General features: G+C 36.7%; 1 protein-coding gene across 2 annotated transcripts in view; it reads right to left on the bottom strand.

The window, feature by feature from the left end:
- The window catches only part of LOC120534003 (sortilin-like), a 129441-nt gene that overhangs the window by 12392 nt on the left and 95206 nt on the right, over positions 1–21843 (bottom strand). For both annotated transcript variants that reach the window (XM_039761202.1, XM_039761204.1), the window contains 10 exons: positions 21386–21446; positions 20659–20811; positions 20201–20298; positions 19931–20030; positions 19680–19851; positions 18605–18798; positions 17104–17302; positions 12656–12772; positions 9609–9705; positions 9423–9523 (listed from right to left, as the gene is read on the bottom strand). In XM_039761202.1, coding sequence (XP_039617136.1) covers positions 9423–9523; positions 9609–9705; positions 12656–12772; positions 17104–17302; positions 18605–18798; positions 19680–19851; positions 19931–20030; positions 20201–20298; positions 20659–20811; positions 21386–21446 — 1292 coding nt within the window. The remainder of the gene's footprint in view (positions 1–9422; positions 9524–9608; positions 9706–12655; positions 12773–17103; positions 17303–18604; positions 18799–19679; positions 19852–19930; positions 20031–20200; positions 20299–20658; positions 20812–21385; positions 21447–21843) is intronic.

Below are 21843 nucleotides of genomic sequence, written 5' to 3'. Positions count from 1 at the left end.
TTTAGGTACCCATCTCCTTTATTTAATCCGCGGCTTGCACGCTATTTTTTGTTCATTTATTACGATTATAGTTATTTATTGATTCCCCTCTTTAGCTGACTGCCTGCTCATATAAGGCACTCCGCTGGTTTTTTGTGAAGCAACCTTTATACAGCTTCTCTGCTGTTTTATAAACAAACGATATATAAGGCCATCCTTTTCCCTTGCCTTGCCAAGAAAGCTGCCTTTTTATTTAATAAATGGGTTCTACGCTGTCCCTCTTTAGCTGACTGCCTGCTCATATAAGGCGCTCTGCTGGTTTTTTGTGAAGCAGCCTTTACACAGCTTCTCCGCTGTTTTATAAACGAACGATATATAAGGCCATCGTTTTCCCTTGCTTCACCAAGAAAGCTGCCTTTTTATTTAATCCACGGGTTCTCCGCTGTTTTATTGTTTGTTTATTACGATTGTTATAGTTCTCTTTATATAGCACGTTGTCAGTTCAGAAGTCCGGTTGTAATATGACGAAGCTGTGCGAGCTCACTCTTGAGAATGCAACGTATAGTTGTCCAAGAGAAAAGCAATCTTGCGTGAAATCAATGGCAAACTTTTTGTAGGGTCTGTCCCTGAGACTTATTACTTGTCATCATGAAGCAGAGCCTTACTGGAAATTGGAGGCAACTGAATTGAAACGGGAGATCAGAGGGTATAACGGGCATGCGAGGAATAAATTGAGTGTGGAGAAACTCTAGAGACAGCGTGTGTATTAACTTGTGGATTTTTCTGTATTTGTTGGCAGCGTGACGAAGTTGCCTACGCAAGACCACGTTAGCCGTGGAGCTCAGCTCGGAGCATATTGTTTTCCTACCTTGTCAATTGTGTAATGCGTTTTTTGAACAGGTTTGATGCATGGAAGTGATCACTTGTACTGCGTTTAGTTAGTTCACGTGGGCTGCTCTCGTGTGATGTTGCGATGTCCACGGCTTCATTTAATGTTAGCTAAGACCCGGCACTTAAAAGTTTCTCACTACAGCAATTTTAACTCCGTTACAAAGTGATCTAAAGTCCCGTTTATACCTCGTGTCTTCTCATTAAACATGTATCTCGCTAATAAAGTATTCGATGAAGGCATGACAAACGGCAGTGGGAGCGTGCCCATAAACTTAATTTAAACTTACGATTTACACCGTGCTTTGTTTCCGCAGTAGCTGCACTTATGAATAAGCTTGTATGCGTTTTTGTTCAGCGCTCTTTAGGAGCTCTTCCTTCTTTTCTACGTACTTTGTTCACAGTCAGTTGACGTCATTACGTGGGAGGCGTAATGATGTGAGACGCAGCTCCGCCCCCCTCGGCCATCGAGCTAAAGTCCACTACAGTATATGGAGAAAAATAGGTTCCAGTTATGACCATTACGCTTATAATTTCGAAATGAAACCTGCCCAACTTTTTTAAGTAAGCTGTAAGGAATGAGCCTGCCAAATTTCAGCCTTCTACCTACACAGGAAGTTGGAGAATTAGTAATGAGTGAGTCAGTCAGTCAGTCAGTGAGTGAGTCAGTGAGGGCTTTGCCTTTTATTAGTATAGATTTGTGAGTAGCAAAAGTATGTGAACCTTTGCTTTCAGTATCTGGTGTGACCCCCTTTGCAGCAATAACTGCAACTAAACGTTTCCGGTAACTTTTGATCATTCCTGCAGACCGGCTTGGAGGAATTTTAGCCCATTCCTCCGTACAGAACAGCTTCAATTCTGGGATGTTGGTGGGTTTCCTCACATTAATTACTCGCTTCAGGTCCTTCCACAACATTTCAATTGGATTAAGGTCAGGACTTTGACTTGGTTATTCCAAAACATTAACTTTATTCTTCTTTAACCATTCTTTGGTAGAACGACTTGTGTGCTTAGGGTCGTTGTCTTGCTGACTCACCTTCTCTTGAGATTTAGTTCATGGACAGATGTCCTGACATTTTCCTTTAGAATTCTCTGATATAATTCAGAATTCATTGTTCCATCAATGAAGGCAAGCCGTCCTGGCCCAGATGCAGAAAAACAGGCCCAAACCATGATACTACCACCACCATGTTTCACAGATGGGATAAGGTTCTTATGCTGAAATGCAGTGTTTTCCTTTCTCCAAAAATAACGCTTTTCATTTAAATGAAAAAGTTCTATTTTGGTCTCATCCGTCCACAAAACATTCTTCCAATAGCCTTTTGGTTTGTCCACGTGATCTTTAGCAAACTGCAGACGAGCATTTATGATTTTTTTGGAGAGTAGTGGCTTTCTCCTTGCAACCCTGCCATGCACATCATTGTTGTTCAGTGTTCTCCTGATGGTGGACTCATGAACATGAACATTAGCCAATGTGAGGGAGGCCTTCAGTTGCTTAGAAGTTACCCAGGGCTTCTTTGTGACCTCGCCGACTATTACACGCCTTGCTCCTGGAGTGATCTTTGTTGGTCGACATCTCCTGGGGAGGGTAACAATGGTCTTGAATTTCCTCCATTTGTACACAATCTGTCTGATTGTGGATTGATGGAGTCCAAACTCTTTAGAGATGGTTTTGTAACCTTTTCCTGCCTGACGAGCATCAACAACTCTTTTTCTGAGGTCCTCAGAAATCTCCTTTGTTCGTGCCATGATACACTTCCACAATCATGTGTTGTGAAGAGCAGACTTTGATAGATCCCTGTTCTTTAAATAACACAGGGTTCCCACTCACACCTGATTGTCATCCCATTGATTGAAAACGCCTGACTCGAATTTCACCTTCAAACTAACTGCTAATCCTTGAGGTTCATATACTTTTGCCACTCACAAATATGTAATATTCGATCATTTTCCTCAATAAATAAATGACCAAGTATAATATTTTTGTCTCATTTGTTTAACTGGTTTCTCCTTATCTACTTTTAGGACTTCTGATGATGTTTTAGGTCATATTTATGCAGAGATATAGAAAATTCTAAAGGGTTCACAAACTTTCAAGCACAACTGTACATCAGGATCAAAACTTTTGGTCAGAGCCAGCCACCAAAAGAATAGCTAGCCTATCACATGAGTGTAATGTCACATGTTTCAGATTGCCAATGTATGACTTCAACATAAATACGGCTAGTCTGAGGGACCAAAAACAGAATAACAGAGGAAGTAACGTCAGAGACATAGACACGTCAGAAAGAGAAGCACCATTTCATCTGAATTGTGAAGAATGTAACTTATGCATAATACCAATTGCTGAATCAAAGATGCCTCCAGGACAACATCCATCCTTGACTTTGCTAATTTTCAGTAAGCTTTTCTAAGACTATATAAACCCACACTTTGCTATCTGTTTTATTTTCTATTAGACTTTCTTCTATTGGTATTATTATACTTTAATAAATATCATGTTGCTTTTTAATTTCTTTACTTTGTCTTCACATCTAGAATGGTTTAAGTAATAAAGTAAATATTAGGGCACCTGGTGCAAGGGGGATTGCCATTTGCTCATCTTTTCTGAGAAGTTGCACCTCAAAAGGAAAGACAAGTGTGATAAAAGTAAGTAACATGTCATCAAACGGTATCCATATGGTATATGAGCCAGCTTTTATGTGTTGGGGGACACACGTACTTTGCACATTGTTAATGCTGAAACACTGAGCCCCTTTGGGGAGTACCAAGGAATGACAGGCATCACACATATGCAGTTGTGTGAATAGGATCTGCTAGTGAGGCCAGAAGAACATTATGGGTGAGGGAAACTACATGCTCAACCCGTTTTCTTGCTTTTTGGGGTAATTGTTATATTTCAAATTAACATGTATCTACAGTAAATCCGAGCAGTAGATTAATCCAGGCAAGCAGCAATTGGGAAATGGGAAAGTATTTAAAAATTACTTAAAAAAAACTTATTTTTCTTTTACTTCATTCTGTTTGGTAGATAGCATACATCTGATAAAAGCGGAGCAAAGATAAGCAGGTGAGGCAAAAAGAAAAGCTTTATTAAAACCACTGAGACTACACATGTAGTGAACCAGCTGAGGGTAGGGAAGGCTGTGGGGGTCTGTGGTATCCAGGGTGAACTTCTCCAGGCTGGTGGTAAGGCTGTCCTCCTAGCATTGCAAGCAATTTTTGCTTCTATTTGGGAGACAGGCGTCATCCCAACTGACTGGAAAAGGGGACTTGTCGTCCTTATCTGGAAAGGGAAGGGTGATCGCCTAGATTACAGCAACTACAGGGGGATAACACTGCTCTAGGTGCTGGGCAAGATCCTTGCAAGGGTCATTCTCAATAGGATCCGTGATCACTTGCTCACCTACCAGAGACTGATTTTACGCCTAAGAAGTCTACTGTCGACTGCATCCTGGCACTGAGGGTTCTCATGGAGTACAAACGCAAATATCAGCAAAGTTTCTTTGTAGCCTTTGTCAATTTTCGTAAAGCTTTTGACTCAGTTGATCGAGCTGCCCTGTGGGACATTCTGAGATTTCGTGGGATCCCCTCAAGGTTGCTGGATATCATGGCTGGCTTGTCCGATGGTATTGTGATTTCTGTGCAGAGGGGAGGCAAAACCTTTGTGTTTTTCCCAGTTGATTCTGAGGTTTGTCAAGGGTGTGCTCTTGCTCCAACTCCATTCAATGCTTGCATGGACTGGGTGTAGGGCAAGGTTGTGGGGTCTAGCAGCTGTGAGGTATCTGTGGGTGAAGAAAGATTCACCGACCTTGACTTTGCTGATGATGCTGTGATCTTTGCATAGTCGATGGAGGCTCTGATCTGGGCTCTTGAAAGCCTGAGCAAGGAGTTTGAGTGTCTGGGCTTGCGAGTGTCCTGGATAAAAACCAAGATCCAGGCCTTTAATAAGCTTTTGGGAACAGCCATCAGCAGTGTATCTGTCTGCGAAGAGAATGTCAACCTTGTCAAGAGGTTTACTTACCTCGGCAGTGGCATTCATATCTCTGATGACTCTTCCTATGAAGTCAGTAGAAGTATTGGGAGAGCATGGGAGGGTCATGAGATTGTTGGAAAGGGGTGTGTGGCATTCCCAAAATCTATGCAAAAGGACAAAGGTCCAAGCCTTTAGAGTGCTGGTGCTTCCTGTCTTGCTATATGGTTGCAAGACATGGATGCTATCCAGTGACCTGAGACAAAGACTTGACTTCTTCGGTACTGTGCCTCTTCAGAGACTCATTGTTGAGGACCAGAGTGGCTGGACCAGGCCAAGAGGACACCCACATAACACCTGACTGCAGCAGACAGATGGTCATTTCCAGAGGGTGGGACTGGACCGAGTGTTTGCCTGTGGGGGTTGCCATCCAGGATCCCGAGCTGTTTCGTCATGTGGTGGGTGCGGCAATGCACTGTACCAGTGCATGCTCCCTAACCTGACCATCAAAGAAACCCAAGCATGTCACCAAATGACTCATGAAGCAATCATAAGGACCATTACCTTAGAAATCCCAAGATAATGTAGCTACATAACCCAAGTCAACAACTGTTATGACTCAGTAAAAATTGCAACTATTTGTTTCTTTTATTTCTTTTTATGTTTATGTTTATTTATTTTTCACATTATTTTGTCTCCCCAGTTTGTGACGTAATCAAGAGCTGAGGGTGTGCACTGCCAAAGACGTGGACTGCATGTGCGTTCATGTTTGGAAGTCATGGTGGCAGTTTATTTAAAAGTAAAAATTTCTGAACTCTGTTACTTTATAAAGGAAATGCCTCTAGCACTGGAAAAATAGTTTCTCACATAATTTCAATGACATTTTCAAGGTTCTTTACTTTTAGTTTTGGTTTTCACTGTGCTCTTGACCTTGAATGATTTACTGTACCTCTTTAGTACAGTTGCTAATGGTTTTATGGTAACAATCCCACCTTTGATCTGACCTCTCTCTCTCTCTGCCCATTAAAATAATCCTCTGCCTTAGTTACTATATAAACAACCTTTTGATTCTTTCTTTTACAAAAAGATCAAAGGACGTGCATCAACAATTATATAGTGCTTATACTTTAGTAAGACCACAGGTTTCAAACATGGATCAAAATCTAAAACATAAACTTTACAATATAAAGCCATACAATAAGAAACTGAGCACATCTGTTTCACAGTTTTATAAGGACCAATATATTTCGTAGCAGGATTCTATGTTGGAACTTAAAGGAAAGCTAAACTTTTTAACTTTCATGAAATCAATGGTGTGTTTGACATTAACGCTTTTCAAACTGGTCAAATAAACAGATTTTAAACTGTGAGTTAAATAACTTATATCTGGAACAGAAAAAGATAAATGAATTATTGATGATAAATGAAACTTGCATAAAAAAAGGATTTTCAAATAGAGAACAGCCTTTAGCACTCCATCTTTAAATGCTCCAAGAATATTTAGCACAGGAAACTGAAAATCAAAAGTATTACAGTCAACCCTCGTTTATCGCGGTTAATCCATTCCAGACTCTGCCGCGATAAATGAATTTCCGCGAAGAAGGATTCTTTATTTATAAATCGAATATTTTCGCAGTTAGAGCATAGAAAACCTGTTTACGACATTCTAAATACAGTACATAGTAAATATTCTGTAGATCTGTTTTGATACGGTACCCACATGCCCACTGACCTCTAAATGATATTCTGACCTTAAATTAATCTCAATAAAATCTCCACAATGTGAGATAAACTGGGGCCTCTATAAAATACTATGGAAGTAAGTAATCCACTCAAACAAATACTTCCGAAAATCAAAAAGGGGAGCTTATTTAATGGCATTAAATGTGCAGCCTTGCAAAATCTATCAACTACCAATAAAACAGTAGTATAACCCTTCAAGGCAGATCTGTAATAAAATTCAGTGAACGTCCATGGCCATTGTAAACATTTTCATCTGGGCAAAAATGAGTAAATTCATCTTGATTAAGATTCACGCAAGTATCAATATAAGTCTTAATACTTCAAAATGAAGAACAATGTATGTTTAGCTTATCTGGAATTTAATCTTTCAGTAGTTTTTATATAAGAAATAATAATCTGCACAGACTGTGAAATAATACTTAACTACCCTAGATCAGCAGGAACATTGCTCTAATGCCAATTTGTTATTTCTTCTTGGTAAGGTTAATTTTTATATGAAAAGAATACATATGAATCTTATAGAGAATCTAAAAACTCTAAAGTTTCCATAACTCTTAATGAATTTTCCACTAATCTTTAGTCGCAGACTTCATTTACATAATCTCATTGAGCCAGGGCAGTTGAGGTACACCCCTATGATGGAGAGTCGTGTAGCCTGACATCCCCAGCAACACAGATAAACCAGTCTGCAACTTGCTCAAACAAAACAAAATAAAACGACAAGCAAAAATAACAAGACAAACTGAGAAAAAATCTAAGTAAAATATTAATGCTGCAGTTCAACCCCAATAATCATAATCAAATAAATAAATGTGATTTATTACAGTAATAAGATGCATGCTGAACAATGCTACTATATTTTATCGTCACAGTATAATGGTGATGTAACAGGTATGGTAGACGTAAACAACATGATGTTGCACATGATCAAAAAAAATAATCCACAAAACATTTTGTGATCGATGCTGGAAAGAAAACTGTCTGAAGTTGTAAGGCAAACTGTTAGCCTTAACTCCAGGCTCAAAACTGTACAATAATCCAATGGCAAGCTGCTACAAAATTCTAGGTTCAAAGCCAAACAATAACCTGAAGGCGAGATGCTACAAAAATGTGACACAAGGCATAGTGCCTTCGGGGAAGTAAGCCCTACAAATGATGCAGCACAACCTTGCAACACTAGGATGCAGTCACAAAATGCTAAAGTATCAGAATGGCAAAATGATGCATTTAAACAATAAAATAATTTCCACTGTTTCATAACTACATTATAAATATAAAGAACTAAAATACTAATATTCCCTGAGGTTAAACCCACAAAAAGTAGCTGGAAAAATTCTGGAGCAAGAAAAAAACATTTAGCAAACTGGTTCATTTATTAACCATGACCTATATTCCAAAAGAATAAAACCTGAAAAGCTAGTAAAAAGTTATCTTACTTCACAAAACGTTTGTTATGGCAGAACCAACCTAAGAGTTTCCATAAATGCTAATTTACAAAGGACTGGAACCTTCTGCACAGTCTGGTAATGAATAATGCATTACTAGGTATGCATAATGACCATAGATGCATTCTAAATCAACATTCTCTCTAGCTTAAATTACATTGTAAGTACTTCTCACCATCTAAACAAGTTTAATTTAATTATAGGGTTATTAAGAAGTATAATCATTCCAGAAGCACTGAACACAAGGCAAAATGCAAGCCTGGGTGAACTGCAAGTGCACCATAGTTAGGAATGCATCATTTAGTTTTTAGTCTACTATATTTGTTTTCATTTTTATGCATCAGGTTTCCAACAATAAGGCGAAATAGAACTCTGGCCTATAATGAAGTGTCCACCTTATTGCTACATGTTGGCACTAAAGATATAATTTAAAGCAACCTGAGGTATTAAAGAAGAACGTCAGCTCTGTTACTACCAAAGATAAAATTGTGCCTGGCCCCTTGCCAAAATTCTATATAAAAAAAGTGTGATCTATAGCAGGCCATGTTTTCTTAACTGCTGGTTAGCACCTGATGTGCAGACAAAAGTATACCCTCTGTAAATAATTAAGATATTGTGTGAGAAGTGTCTGGATTTTAAACAGAGACCGTCTTCATTTGAATTATCTCAAAATATCAGCAAAATTACCTGCTAACAAATCAGGGCACCAACCAGGCCATAACCCTGTGATCACAAATCATAGACTGTATCTGTCCACCTATTCAGTAGGTCTAATAAAAACCCCAGCACTTGGGCATTGCAAAAGATAAATCAACTGATAACCAAAAAAATAGAGGGCAAAATTAAACCTACAGTCTGATCTCTGTCTCTTTACTGAAACCTGGCTTAGCAAATCTAATCTTTCTTTAGTTGAAGTGATACCAAATTGTTTTACATTCTTTCATAAACCAAGAGGTACTGATTGAAGAGATTTGGAAGTCATGTGATGAACAAAATATTGATACGGGGTTCATATTAGATATTAAAATTAAATCTACCATAATTATTGCATTAATGTACTGATTGCCAAGGTCATATTCACTGTTCATGACTGAATTTGGCAGTTTCTTACCTGACCTAGCTATAAACTTACATTTACATTTATTTGCTTAGAAGAGGCTTTTATCCAAAGGAACTTACAAAAGACTTAACATTAGTCTGTTTAAGGACAAGTGTAATAGGACAAGGGTATAAAATTTGAAATTATAAACATAAAAATGATGACAATGTAATGCTAACAGATTCAAACATTTCTCAGTACAATATACTTGTCAGTGCTAGACCTTCTTATTAATAGTTACATATTTCCCCACAACAACCAAAGACATTGGCTTTAATTAGTTCACATTGCTTACCTTCCACCACATACATATTTTTTCATTATTAGGGTAATTCCTCCAACTAACGCTAATACCAAAATCACAGCACTTACAACAGTCACAACTGTCATATCTTTCTGCAAAAGGGAAAAAGGGATATGTCAATTTTAATTCAAGGATATTACATTTTCTTTGATTTTGCAATTAGTAGCATTTACTCACTGACTTCTGTGCCTTTTCACATTTACTTGAAAGTTTCTGCTCAGAGCGCAATGGACTAAATCCACCTTCACATCTATCACCAGGAACTCTGCGGTACCTAATAAATGAAAAGAATATCAACATTAATAAAAATAGTTTACAAATTTAAACTAAGGCAAAAAAGTGGAAATTCATAAAAAATTAAAAGAGTAATTGTTGCATAAAACTTTACAATATGTTCAAGAGATTGTACAACCCAAGAACAATGTTTGCAGGTTTGTGATGGTGTTGTATTGTCTGTCTATATTTAAAGAAACTCATTTTGCATTAAAAATGTTATGTATGCTGTCATACAAAATGTCAGAGGCTCACAAAAAAAAATTAAGAAAACTAACAACCTGCCCTGTATTTGTAAATATTTGATTCATGCTAAGGTGGTGCAGTGGTAGTGCTGCTGCCTTGCAGTTAGGAGACCCGGGTTCACTTCCCGGGTCCTTCCTGCGTGGAGTTTGCATGTTCTCTGCGTGGGTTTCCTCCAGCCACTCCGGTTTCCTCCCACAGTGCAAAGACATGCAGGTTAGGTGCATTGACGATCCTAAATTGTCCCTGGTGTGTGGGTGATTGTGAGTGTGTGCCCTGCGGTGGGTTGGCGCCCTGCCCAGGGTTTGTTTCCTGCCTTGCGCCCGGTGTTGGCTGGGATTGGCTCCAGCAGAGCCCCATGGCCTTGTAGATCAATAAATCAACATTTATTTATTTATTTAGATAGGATATAGTGGGTTGGATGATGGATGGATGATTCATGCTATATATCATAGCCACAATCAGTAGACAGTGACTGTACTCCAAACTACATTCTATGACAAAATAACACAGCAAGTGCCCCTGTAGTAAAACGTGGAAAGATTTTTGAATGAAATAGAAATATCTGCATGCATATGTTTCCAAAACTTACAGTGAATGTATGCAAAAAATGTTGTTAATGCACAATTAGCTATTTAGTATATAACAGGCTGATTTTTTGCTTATCTATGTTAAACAAATGGAATGTTGTCATCTTATTAAAAAATATGAAAATGTCATTAATAAATAACCTAATAAAACGATCAAACACAAAAACTTTTAAGTCAGCTGGGAGTGCTTCCAAAATAATGATCTCTTTCTATTTTGTTATAGGGGAACTTTAGACTATCCATCCAGACAGTAATCCTATTGCACTTACTAAACTTTACTAACCTTTATCTTTGATTTAAAAGTTCTCAAATGCATGAAGTGTATTGCAATTAGAAATACCTTCCTTTTGGGTTTTTTGCATGTTTCTGAATCTGTGTTTGTGATGTCACGAAAACAATTTGAGGACTTGGCTTTGGCATCAAGTCAAGACCGGCTGTAGTAATAATTAAGCACAGCTTTTAGTCTTTTAAAGATACCTTCTCCTATTTACTTTAGAAACTGAAGAAGTTAAAACAGCTACATATATATGCCACTGCTGTTTAAGTAGCTCATATGACTAGAAATTAGGGGCTAATAACGATGCTTACCTTAAATCTTAATTTAAATATGTTATTAATCTTAGAAACCTTAAGCACAAATCATTCGTAATAATTAATACGTCCAGCCCTTGTTTCTTCAGGATCTGGATGCAATACTTTGTCCTCATGTTTTTTAAATTTCACTTGTACACTTGGAAGTACACAGATTTCCTTCCATTATCCAGTTCTTTCAGCTTTGTCACACCGTGAGGTGTAGTTACAGTCTTTAGAGGTCCCACACCATAATTCTCTCTTGCAAGTCTAACATAGTTTTAGGAAAGTTAATGATCAATTAATATTTCAGGTGTACAAAGGCAAGTTCTCTGAGGCTGGAACATTGTGGCACAAGACCAAACTGCTGCAAGTTGTGCTCTACTCTAAATCCAGCTTTCCATGTTCCTTGTTGGAGCAAAATGTGCTGAACCATTTGTTCAGGGCTATGTCCTATAGGTAAAAGAAAGTTCTTTTGAAGAGGATGGTTGTGAGCCTAAATTTGTTGGTTGCATGGAGTTATAACAGAAGGCGTTGGCATTTTAAATTGGATTCATTGACATGTACAAGTATATATTTTGGGTGGTAGATTTAGCTTTATTTTGTTCACTAATATTGGTAAAGATTAATTTTTACAGTCCTTCCTGAACAGTTAGTAGAAGGCACCAAACGTGAAGCTTAAAAATCTGATAGACAGAACTGTAATTAAAATGTCACTTCATCCTGTTGGACACCATGTTTACCAGATTTGGAGAACAACTTATGTTGGTATCTAAGTTCTTTATTTGCCTCACTTGTGGTCATGAAATTTGAATTTGGAGAATTTTTTGGAAAGATTGTATGTTTCAGAAGGCCAGCTAGCACCAAGGAATTTTGTAGAAGTACCTGAAGAGATCAAGGTGCCCTAATTTCTCCACCTTGGTGTGTTTCCCCTATCATCAATGCAATTAGATGGAGAGTGAAGTGAATGAAACTTTTTACCTAAAATTATTTATTAAAGAAACACTTTCACAGTATTTAGGCTTTGTCATCTAGTAAAAAATTCTAAGAAAATCCCTTTTTAATAAGGCATACAAAAAAGTATCTTTAGGTGCTTTACTGTTGCATACATAATTCCTTTAATAGAAAGCAAGATAAAGACTACCCACCAGTTTGTTTATTCAAAATTGCATTCCTTTTACTAAAAACCTTCTTGTAAATATGATGTAATTTCCAAAACACTGTAAGAACTATTTTAGCATTCATTTTAATGTCACAAAGACTTCCAGCAGGTCTACAAAATAACAATTCCTAACAACATGTATGAAACACCCAATGGGACAGTTCCTAATTATCAAAAAAGATTATTTAAGTGACCTATTACACAATAAACAAGTTAATTATTTTAAACCTATCAATAGATTTTCCATAATCTGTCACTGTGTTGTTAAATGTGACATTTTGATGTGCAGGCACTGTATTAGCTCTCTTTGTTAAAGTAACAAAACACATTAAAAAAATTACAGCTTTGTTCACCTAGGAAAAATCTATTTTTTAAATTGACATTACCCGCTTGTTTTCAGTTGCTCCTCATTTCCTTGGAAACAAAATTCAAGCTCCTTATTTTTCAAGCTGGGATCTTCAATGCAATCAGATGTATTTTCTTGGCGAAAATAACCATAATCACTGAAAGAAACATTGTATGGTTTGAAGAATCAGAGGCAGTGGTTGTTATCTAATATGTTAGTATGTCTATCTAGTCTACCCAATTACTTAAGGCACACCAGGGGCCTCATGTATAAATGGTGTGTACGCACAAAAATGTTACATACGAACGTTTCCACGCTCAAATCGCAATGTATAAAACCAAAACTTGGCGTAAAGCCACGCACATTTCCACGGTGGCTTATACCCTGGCGTACGCAAGTTCTGCGCACCCAGCGTCAAAGCATTGCTACTGTTCCAGTGTGGTTTCCCTTTCTTTTTTAGATCCACATCCCTGACGTGGCTTTATAAATACACCTGTAACAATATAATGGTCCACAGAATGGTCAAACTATTCTAAATAAAATAGATGCTTTAGCATTGTTACTCTCACTGCACCTTCTTCTTCTTTCAGCTGTTCCCTTTAGGAGTTGCCACAGTGGATCATCTTTTTCCATATTACTCTCACTACACCACTCGGAGTATTTATATCACAGTATCTGAGTGGGGAATCACAGCAGCTGATCGAAACAAAATTATCGGTATACAGCATCAAGCACACACTGCCTCAGCCATGCTGTCTATTGAACTGCTCTCATACGGCAAACACTTCACACACATAGAGCACATAGAAGATCAAATACAAAACAAAACATTTAACGTGCTACTTTAGTTACGATAGGATTTGAGAAACTAGTAAATTAAACGATTTTGAATTAAGTTTATGATGTTCTACTTTAATGACAAAATAAACTATGTGATTAAAGTGGAAATTTAGAGATTAAAGTTGACATTTTGCGCTTTTTTCCCCCCACTGTGTGCCTATTTTTTTTTCTCTGTACCCTAATAAGCTTTCATATGACACTCAGGCGGTGAGCTACGACTCGCCTTTTCACGGCGACTTTGATATCTGACATCTTCTTTTTTATTTTGGGCACTGTACGACTTTGTGAACTTGAGCTTTCGTTTTCCCTTGCCTCCACTTGGTATTCGCTGAAATTCTTCAAATTCCCCCTGTGCTTTTGCCATTGCCTTTTCACAGAACGCTGAGCTTAAGGGCTATTTATAATGATTTGCATATTTAAAGAGGCGTAATTCTGGGAGGAGATGGGGCGGGACAGCAGGCACGTGCACGTGAGTTACTTTTCATGCTGACAGAGATTTAGGTAGCGGAAGAAGGTGGGAGTTCACGTTCGTACAGATTTATGCATCTGGATTTTTTGTGCATAAGCACATTTCTGCTTTTGTCCATACGCCATGTTAGAGTTTAAAGTTTACGCACGGCATTATGCATGAGGCCCCAGGTGTTTCAGGTTTGCAAATTTATAGAGGTTACCTACTGTATATGTTGCACTGACAAAAAGCACAGGCAGAAAAATAAAGTTCATTCATATAAAACATAGAGACCAGGAATAACAGCTTGTTTAACTACAGTAGGAGTTCAACTAAAAGGAGATGTTGCTTGGGTTAAAAACCTACAGCCACATGAGTCCTTCAGAACTTTAAAGGATACGACGGGGTTAGAACCATCTGATGGTGGGTGAAACAGGATGGAGTGTGGTTGTGCAATTTCCATGTGTGAGGTGTACACCTGCTTGCTTTACCAACAGGGGTTGGAGCACACACAACATGGCCTTTTAGTGCTGGATCTCCATCTAAGAAAATATGGCAGGGGGACCACTGTGCAACACTGTGACACTGCTTATAACACAGCAAACAATATGAACTCAAAAATAAATAAAATTATTAATTTAAGAAAGTTTAAAAAGCAAAATCAGAACCAAAAATACAGGTAAGAGAGGTCATATAAAGAAGAGACAGAGATATGCGGCCAAATCCAAAAAAAGTGTACATCCAAAAACGTAGTCAAAAAAAAGCAATGGTCATAAGCAACAATCAATACATACATCAACCATAAAACTCAGGAGGTCTAGATGGGCTTTTTTATGTTAAGAACATACTCACACACACTCTGCTCAAGCCAAAGCACACTCCAAGCACTCCCCAATGTATAATCCTGCCTGTCATATGACTGCTATGCAATATGTATTGCAGGGATGAAAGAGCATCCCAGCCAGAACTGACCCTGCTCCTTTGCCCGTAGATGTGATATTCCCAATCTGCTCCAGGACATGGACCCGGAAGGACAAAGAATTATTGTTATTATTATTATTATTATTATTATTACTGTAGCTACTACACTGGGGATAGAGTCCCAGCTGCCATAACGATTGGGCTTGGGAAGATTGAAGCACAGGAAATTGGGTGACTGCCTGTCATGAGCTGTGCCTCCCCCTGCACATTGGGTGGAAGCATCATATCTGATGGGCCCCCCAGTATGTATACGTGCAAGGCAACATGGGAGTTGTGGTTCTATGGTGCTGCCCTGCCAGATTCTGTACAGGCCAACAGAGGGAATCATCAGATATCAACTGCACCATGACTGGTGTGGTCCCGCCTGACCTGGAAGTGCTTCCCAGTGGCAACAAAGTGAGCACTAGGAGTACTCCCGGGTCAGGAGGTAAAAGAGAGCGGTCCACTTGGCCCAGAGAGTTGGAGTCGGGAGAGGAGACGGACAACACTTCCCTCAGTGGAGTGGAGTGGATTGGAGAGAATAAAGCAGTGAAGAAAGTGCTGTGTTGTACTGTACTGTCTGGTGTTGGAAACCTTTATTGCAGGGAGGGGAAGAAACTTGCACAAGTTACACTTTGGTTGTTAAATAAATTACCTGTATTTGAAGCCTGGAATGTGTCTGGGGTAGTTGTGTCTCACATTTGTGAAGATGATGTGCCCCCAGTGGCCACAAGTGCAACAGACACAGGTAAGAGGAGGGCAAGAGTTAAAGGCTGGTATAAGAAAGGACTAGGGCACATTCCTGAACCCAGCCCAGCCCATTTCTATCAATAAATAATTTTTTTCTTTTTTTACCTCAAATGTAATTTGCATAATACTTGATAATAAGAGTGTGTGGTTTAACAAGAATCTTCAAATCTTCTCTCAGGTGGGGGATGAATTCTGGTTTGTTAAGTTTGACTTGACTGTATGGAATGTTTTCTTCAAATAAAATCAATAAACTGAAAAATAAAGGATCTTCAAATCTTCTCAAGCTCAGAAAAAACAACTGTCCAATACAAGGACTGCAATAATAGTTGCATGGCAAGTCTACAGTACCAAGTACGCTAAGAATCTCTATCATTCAAAGAGATTACATTTCATGCTTAGACATTATTGGCAATGTCAATGAAGACTACTGAGGAAAAAAAAAAAAACCCATAAAGATACTGCACTCACCTAATCTAAAAGTTGGTTCTAGACTACTATAATTCATACATCTTTGTCCTTATTTAAGTTTGGAAAATATAGGCAAGCCAAACTATTTCTTTTATATTTCTTTATCTTTATTTGCTATTTCTTACGTTACTCACTATGTCTCATTTCTGAATTAATTTAAAATTTTGCCCTTTTTGTTCTTTTAGTGTTGTTCTTCTTTCCAAGTTCAATAACATTTATAGAATCCTGGCTGTAATACATTTGTCATGTATATAACTGGTATTTAGCTTTCACTGTACCTTTCCTTTGCTATTTCTACCATATTATATACATTTTCTTATTATTTCTTCAATTTTACTTAGAAATCTTTTTACACTGCTATGAAGAAGAGGGCCTTGTGCCACTGAAACCTGTTGGCCTCTTTCTAGATTTAATGAAACCTGATTCTAAAAACTTTACACAACTCTTAAAACCAGTAACACAAAGCCAATGGTCATTTCACTTAGCCCATATGTTATATTTATTTAATTTGGAGAGGGTACAATTTTTCTGCAACATTTTTCTATGGTTTTCACTATTTTGACATTTTTATGGACATTGTTTTGCTCTTTTTCATTTTTTTTTTCTTCATTGTACATGTTTCATTCATGTACTTTTTGATTGACACAATATTTATTTTTTTAATTGAAGCTGCATCAATATCACTGTTATCAATAATTATTTTGTACTGTTTTACATTGGTTTCTATGCAGTTATTGTGTTACCACTCCTATCTATGTCTACATATTTTGATTTTATTATTATATCACTTTTTATTTTGTCATTTTTTTCTACTATATTTAAACAAATTGATTTTATCCACTATTATAGCAGTGTTTTTCTTCATGCATAGTCTACTGAATATAATATTTCTACTATATTATTTTTTTCTCCATCAGTTTACTTAATTATTTTTGTCTGGTGCATCATTGTCACTGGTGTTATTTACCCCTTCATAAACCAAGACCTATGCACAATAATAAACTGTCACATTTTGTACTTACCACAAATAGTCAAACTTTGTACACTGGCAACTACTCTGTTCTTTTGCCACAATGTAATCCCTGCCATTTCTACATACAGAGTTTTTCTTCAGCCTTTGATATGTTTCTTTATACCCAAGGATGCATCCATTCTCAGCTGAAGTTTCTTCATCATTATCTGTGGAATGTGCTAACCACTTGACATAGTCATCCTCCTGACCTGAATGATGTAAGAAATGCAAAATCTTTTTAACAAATGCAAAATATTTTTAACAAATGAATTGTATTTCTTTACTGATGTTGAAAAGCGTGATTTACGGTACTTCTCATCTTATATTAAAGTGAAATAGAGAGAAGAATAGACTGTTGATAGTTAATAATTAAAAACCTATGACAACGGACATTTGGAAAATGTCACAACCAATCATATCTAGCACCAACTATTGTGCCACATTCAAACTCAGCCATTCCAATACTCAAATGAATCCTAACAAATGCTGGTCTGAATAATTTATACCACTCACTGCTATCACATGGTATATGACATATTGGACCATAGAATTTGCGTGAAGGAGGGATGTACCCAATAAATTGTAAAGTCTGTGTATTTAAGTGTTATAAATTCAGCATTATTAAGAAGATTGATACAGTTGAATCTTTTCATGTTATCCAGATTTGGATTATCAAGAAACATGACTGAAATGTAATATTCAAAATTATTCAAGGAATTAATAAAATTATTGAATCTATTTCTTGAAAATTAGTTCTTCAATAAGAACTTCAGGTGGAAGGATTAAATTCTGCATCTATGTTATGACTTAACAGCTTCTCACAGAGGCCTCAGATACATGTAAATATGCCAAGAATTGGTGCTCCTGTAAATTGGACCTTGGCCAACACTCACTGCATAATGGCAAATGCAACAACAACATCATTTTGTTTCACACATTATAGCATGTTTTCTGTCTATTGAAAGTACTGTATATTTACAAAGCAGTAAGTGATAGATCCAAACACAGGTAGGGAAACAGAATAATTAAAAATTTGGAAAAGGGGCAGCTAAGACCGAATTCGATCAAATTACATATTAAGTTGAAACTACAAACAAAACTGTTAAAAAAATTATCAAGTATCTTAAACAAGTCAATGAAAACTGTTGAAAGCTACATGATCCTTATCAAAATCATTGACTTTAAAGTATTAAACCTGGTCACACTTTACAGAACAGTGAAGTGAAAGGTAAAATATCTTGGTTGCACAGTGAGACAAGAAAGCTCCTGGGGATGACACTAATATTTGGACAAATTAAAGAAAAATAGATGTATTATTACTATATTGAATACTGAAAACAAACAAACTTGAAAAAACATCATAAACAGAAAAGATTTGTGAACCACTGTAAGCTATCCAAATATTAGAAACACCTAAATGTATATTATAAAAGCTATAACACTTAACAAAACTATAACTACTGTTTATTAACCTTGAAAAGGTACTTTTATTATGAGAGCTGATAACTTACAGTCTCTTGAAAGCAGCTCCTCAAAGTCGACAGTAATGGACACCCACACATAATTATTGTATTCAACTTCTCTATATCCCCATATGCTAACATTCATTGTTTTTGTTCCAGGTTCAGAAGCAAGGCCAGCAAAATAAATCGGTTCATCTGTAAAATTGTATAAATTCCAGCACTGTCCTTCATCAGTAGAAAACCTAAAATACAAAATTAATGATATATAAACATGAATCAATTTTCAGAACTTGTATAAGCATCCCTTTCAAAATGGGGAAAAAATATGTTTTCTCGATAGATAGATAGATAGATAGATAGATAGATAGATAGATAGATAGATAGATAGATAGATAGATAGATACTTTATTAATCCCAAGGGGAAACTGACAAACAATTAAAATTTTTAGTTTTTAGCGATCATGTTAAATGCTATCAAGTCAGAAATTTTGGGGACCATGACATTTCAGAAGGTACACTAATTAATGAACTTTGAAAAAGTAAAATTTAAGATGTACAGAATATATGTAGTTTTTGCTAATTACCACTTCCTGATGATCTACACATAATTATAATTGTAGTAAACTGTAACATTAATATACTACTTTTTATTATCAGTGAATAGCAAATTAAAAGTCACTTAACACTTTTATTGTTTATTTATAATTCTCAGATATGAAAAACAATTTTTTTCTTTTTCCTTTATATTACTCAGAAAACAATTAAGAAGCAACTTATAAACTTATTTTTCCTTCAGAGATTGTAATGAGTTTTATTTTAACAATGTGCTTTTTGGCTTTCCTCTCCACCTTAGCAAATTATCAACTACCCATCACCTTTCATATTTTTTTGAAAGCTTTGGTATGTGAAGTGTTTTCATAATATATTTACAATCCTTCAATACAAAAAAATATTGGATCAAAGTGTACATCAAAAATATTAAAGTAGTCTGGTATTGATTATAATATGCCTATAATCATAAAGGAATTACAAATTCAATGTTAGATTTCAGCATGTAGTTTGTCTTCTGTTTAATGAAAATAAAAAAAATAATAATTTTACTGCAAAATTTCAAAAGCCTTACTTCATTGTTTTGACTGGAAGTTCTCTGCGTTGCTCAACAGCTACAATGATACCTCCAGAATCAAGAAGTGCATAATGATGGGGGCCTTCCAGTGCTTTTAACCACGTGTAGCCTCCATCATCAGAAACATAAACATCTGGTCCAATAGATGTAATAGAAGCCCCAACACTACCTTAAATATAAACAATATGATTTAAGGTTATTATTATCAGTCTCATTACATTATTAACTCCCTCGGCTCACCAACTTACCATGAGCAATAATCAAACCAACTGCACTTGGATCAGACAAAGGTAGCATTGGAACCAAGTTTTTATACTTGCTGTATTCGCCATGAATATGAAGATTACACTAAAGAAAAAAAAAAAACAAATGCTCAGATACAAAAGGCTGATATATTGTTTTCCTTGTGTTTAGTTTTCAAAGTGAGCAAGTGTGAATGTTAAGGGGAAATTTTCTAAACTTTTATTGGTATTTACATAACACAGGAACCATCACTGTACACATAATGCAATACTAACCTTTTCTTCGTTAGCTGCACATTCCACTCCAACTGGTTTTTTTAAAGGTGACCACTCTCCTCCTCTATCATATGTTATGACTGTTTTAATGTTTCCATCTAAATACACAAATATAAATAACTACTTAGAAATACAAGGATCTAACCTGGTTTTTCATATGCAAAAACCTCACAACCTTTGCTCTCTTTGCAGGTGTATTCCATGGATCTCAAAGTACAAACGTATTTAAGTTTTGAATGTGGGAGTACATACTCTCATTTTATACTTTAAATACTTTTATTTAGCAGATTTAACCAAATGTCTTTTCTATTTTAATACTGATTTTTTTCCTGAAAGCACTTTAAGATTATATTTAAAAATATATCGAAAATGGATGGATGGATGGATCTAATACAATGATTTGCTGATGAATATTGAACAACATCTCACAATTATACAGTTACTTTCAGCTACCATACCTTCAGCCACAGCATTTGTAAGATAAACTCCTCGTAAAGAAGTGACATTTGTAAAGTCATTTTTCCCATTTCTTGCAAACATGTGTCGTTCCAATGACTTTGAGTACAGTATACCACGATCATCTGATGTATAAATTGTACCAAAGTCAGAATCTGTAACATAAAAGACAATAATCAAATTAAATATATACAGCCAGAAGTTAAACATGGGGGCGGCACGGTGGCGCAGTGGTAGCGCTGCTCCCTCGCAGTTAGGAGACTCGGGTCCTCCCTGTGTGGATATTGCATGTTCTCCCTGTGTCTGCGTGGGTTTCCTCCAGGTGCTCCGGTTTTCTCCTACAGTCCAAAGACATGCAGGTGAGGTGCATCAGCAATCCTAAATTGTCCCTAGTGTGTGCTTGGTGTGAGGGTGTGTGTGTGCCCTGAGGTGGGCTGGCGCCCTGCCCGGGGTTTGTTTCCTGCCTTGCACCCTGTGCTGGCTGGGATTGGCTCCAGCAGACCCCCCATGACCCTGCAGTTAGGATATAGCAGGTTGGATAATGAATGGATATATAAACATGGCAAACAAGTCATACAGTGAGTACATTTACATATTACCAGATCATTTTTCATTATGAATTCTACATTTTACTCACATGGTATTGTTTAAAATATACTAACAATGAGCCACTCAAACTACAAGAGCCAATGTTAGAGATCTTAATATTTGTAACAACGGCTTACTTACCTCCTTCATCATCTACATGCATGAAAATCATTTCTTCGTCTGCTTGGAGCACAGAGTAAAACTATAAATATAATTAAAAAAATCATTATTAACAAACAAATATGTATGATACTACAACTCTCCACTTAATTCTGATAACAAATAGTTTCAGAATATGAATGAATGAATTAATCATTTAATAACATGTCAACTTCTGTGAAAACACAGAAATGCAACAATATGAACTGCACAAGAATCAATCAGTGTTTAACAAGAAAAACGTTTAGCTTCTATATTTTTTCACTGCTGGTCCTGTAATATTGCCCATCCAGTAAAACTGAGTAGGAACCATACTGGAAGATACTACTACAGTATTATATGTAGCAATGGTAATAATGAAGATGGCATCATTAGAATAATGCTCTGCAGTCTACAAACTCAACAGAGATGAATATAAAGACACAGGGTCACTGTTTTTA

This window comes from Polypterus senegalus, chromosome 8 (assembly GCF_016835505.1).
Source record: "Polypterus senegalus isolate Bchr_013 chromosome 8, ASM1683550v1, whole genome shotgun sequence".
In the NCBI taxonomy this organism is placed as follows: domain Eukaryota; kingdom Metazoa; phylum Chordata; class Cladistia; order Polypteriformes; family Polypteridae; genus Polypterus; species Polypterus senegalus.
Note: the sequence above shows the minus strand (reverse complement) of the source record. Positions and strands in the feature narration are given on the sequence as shown.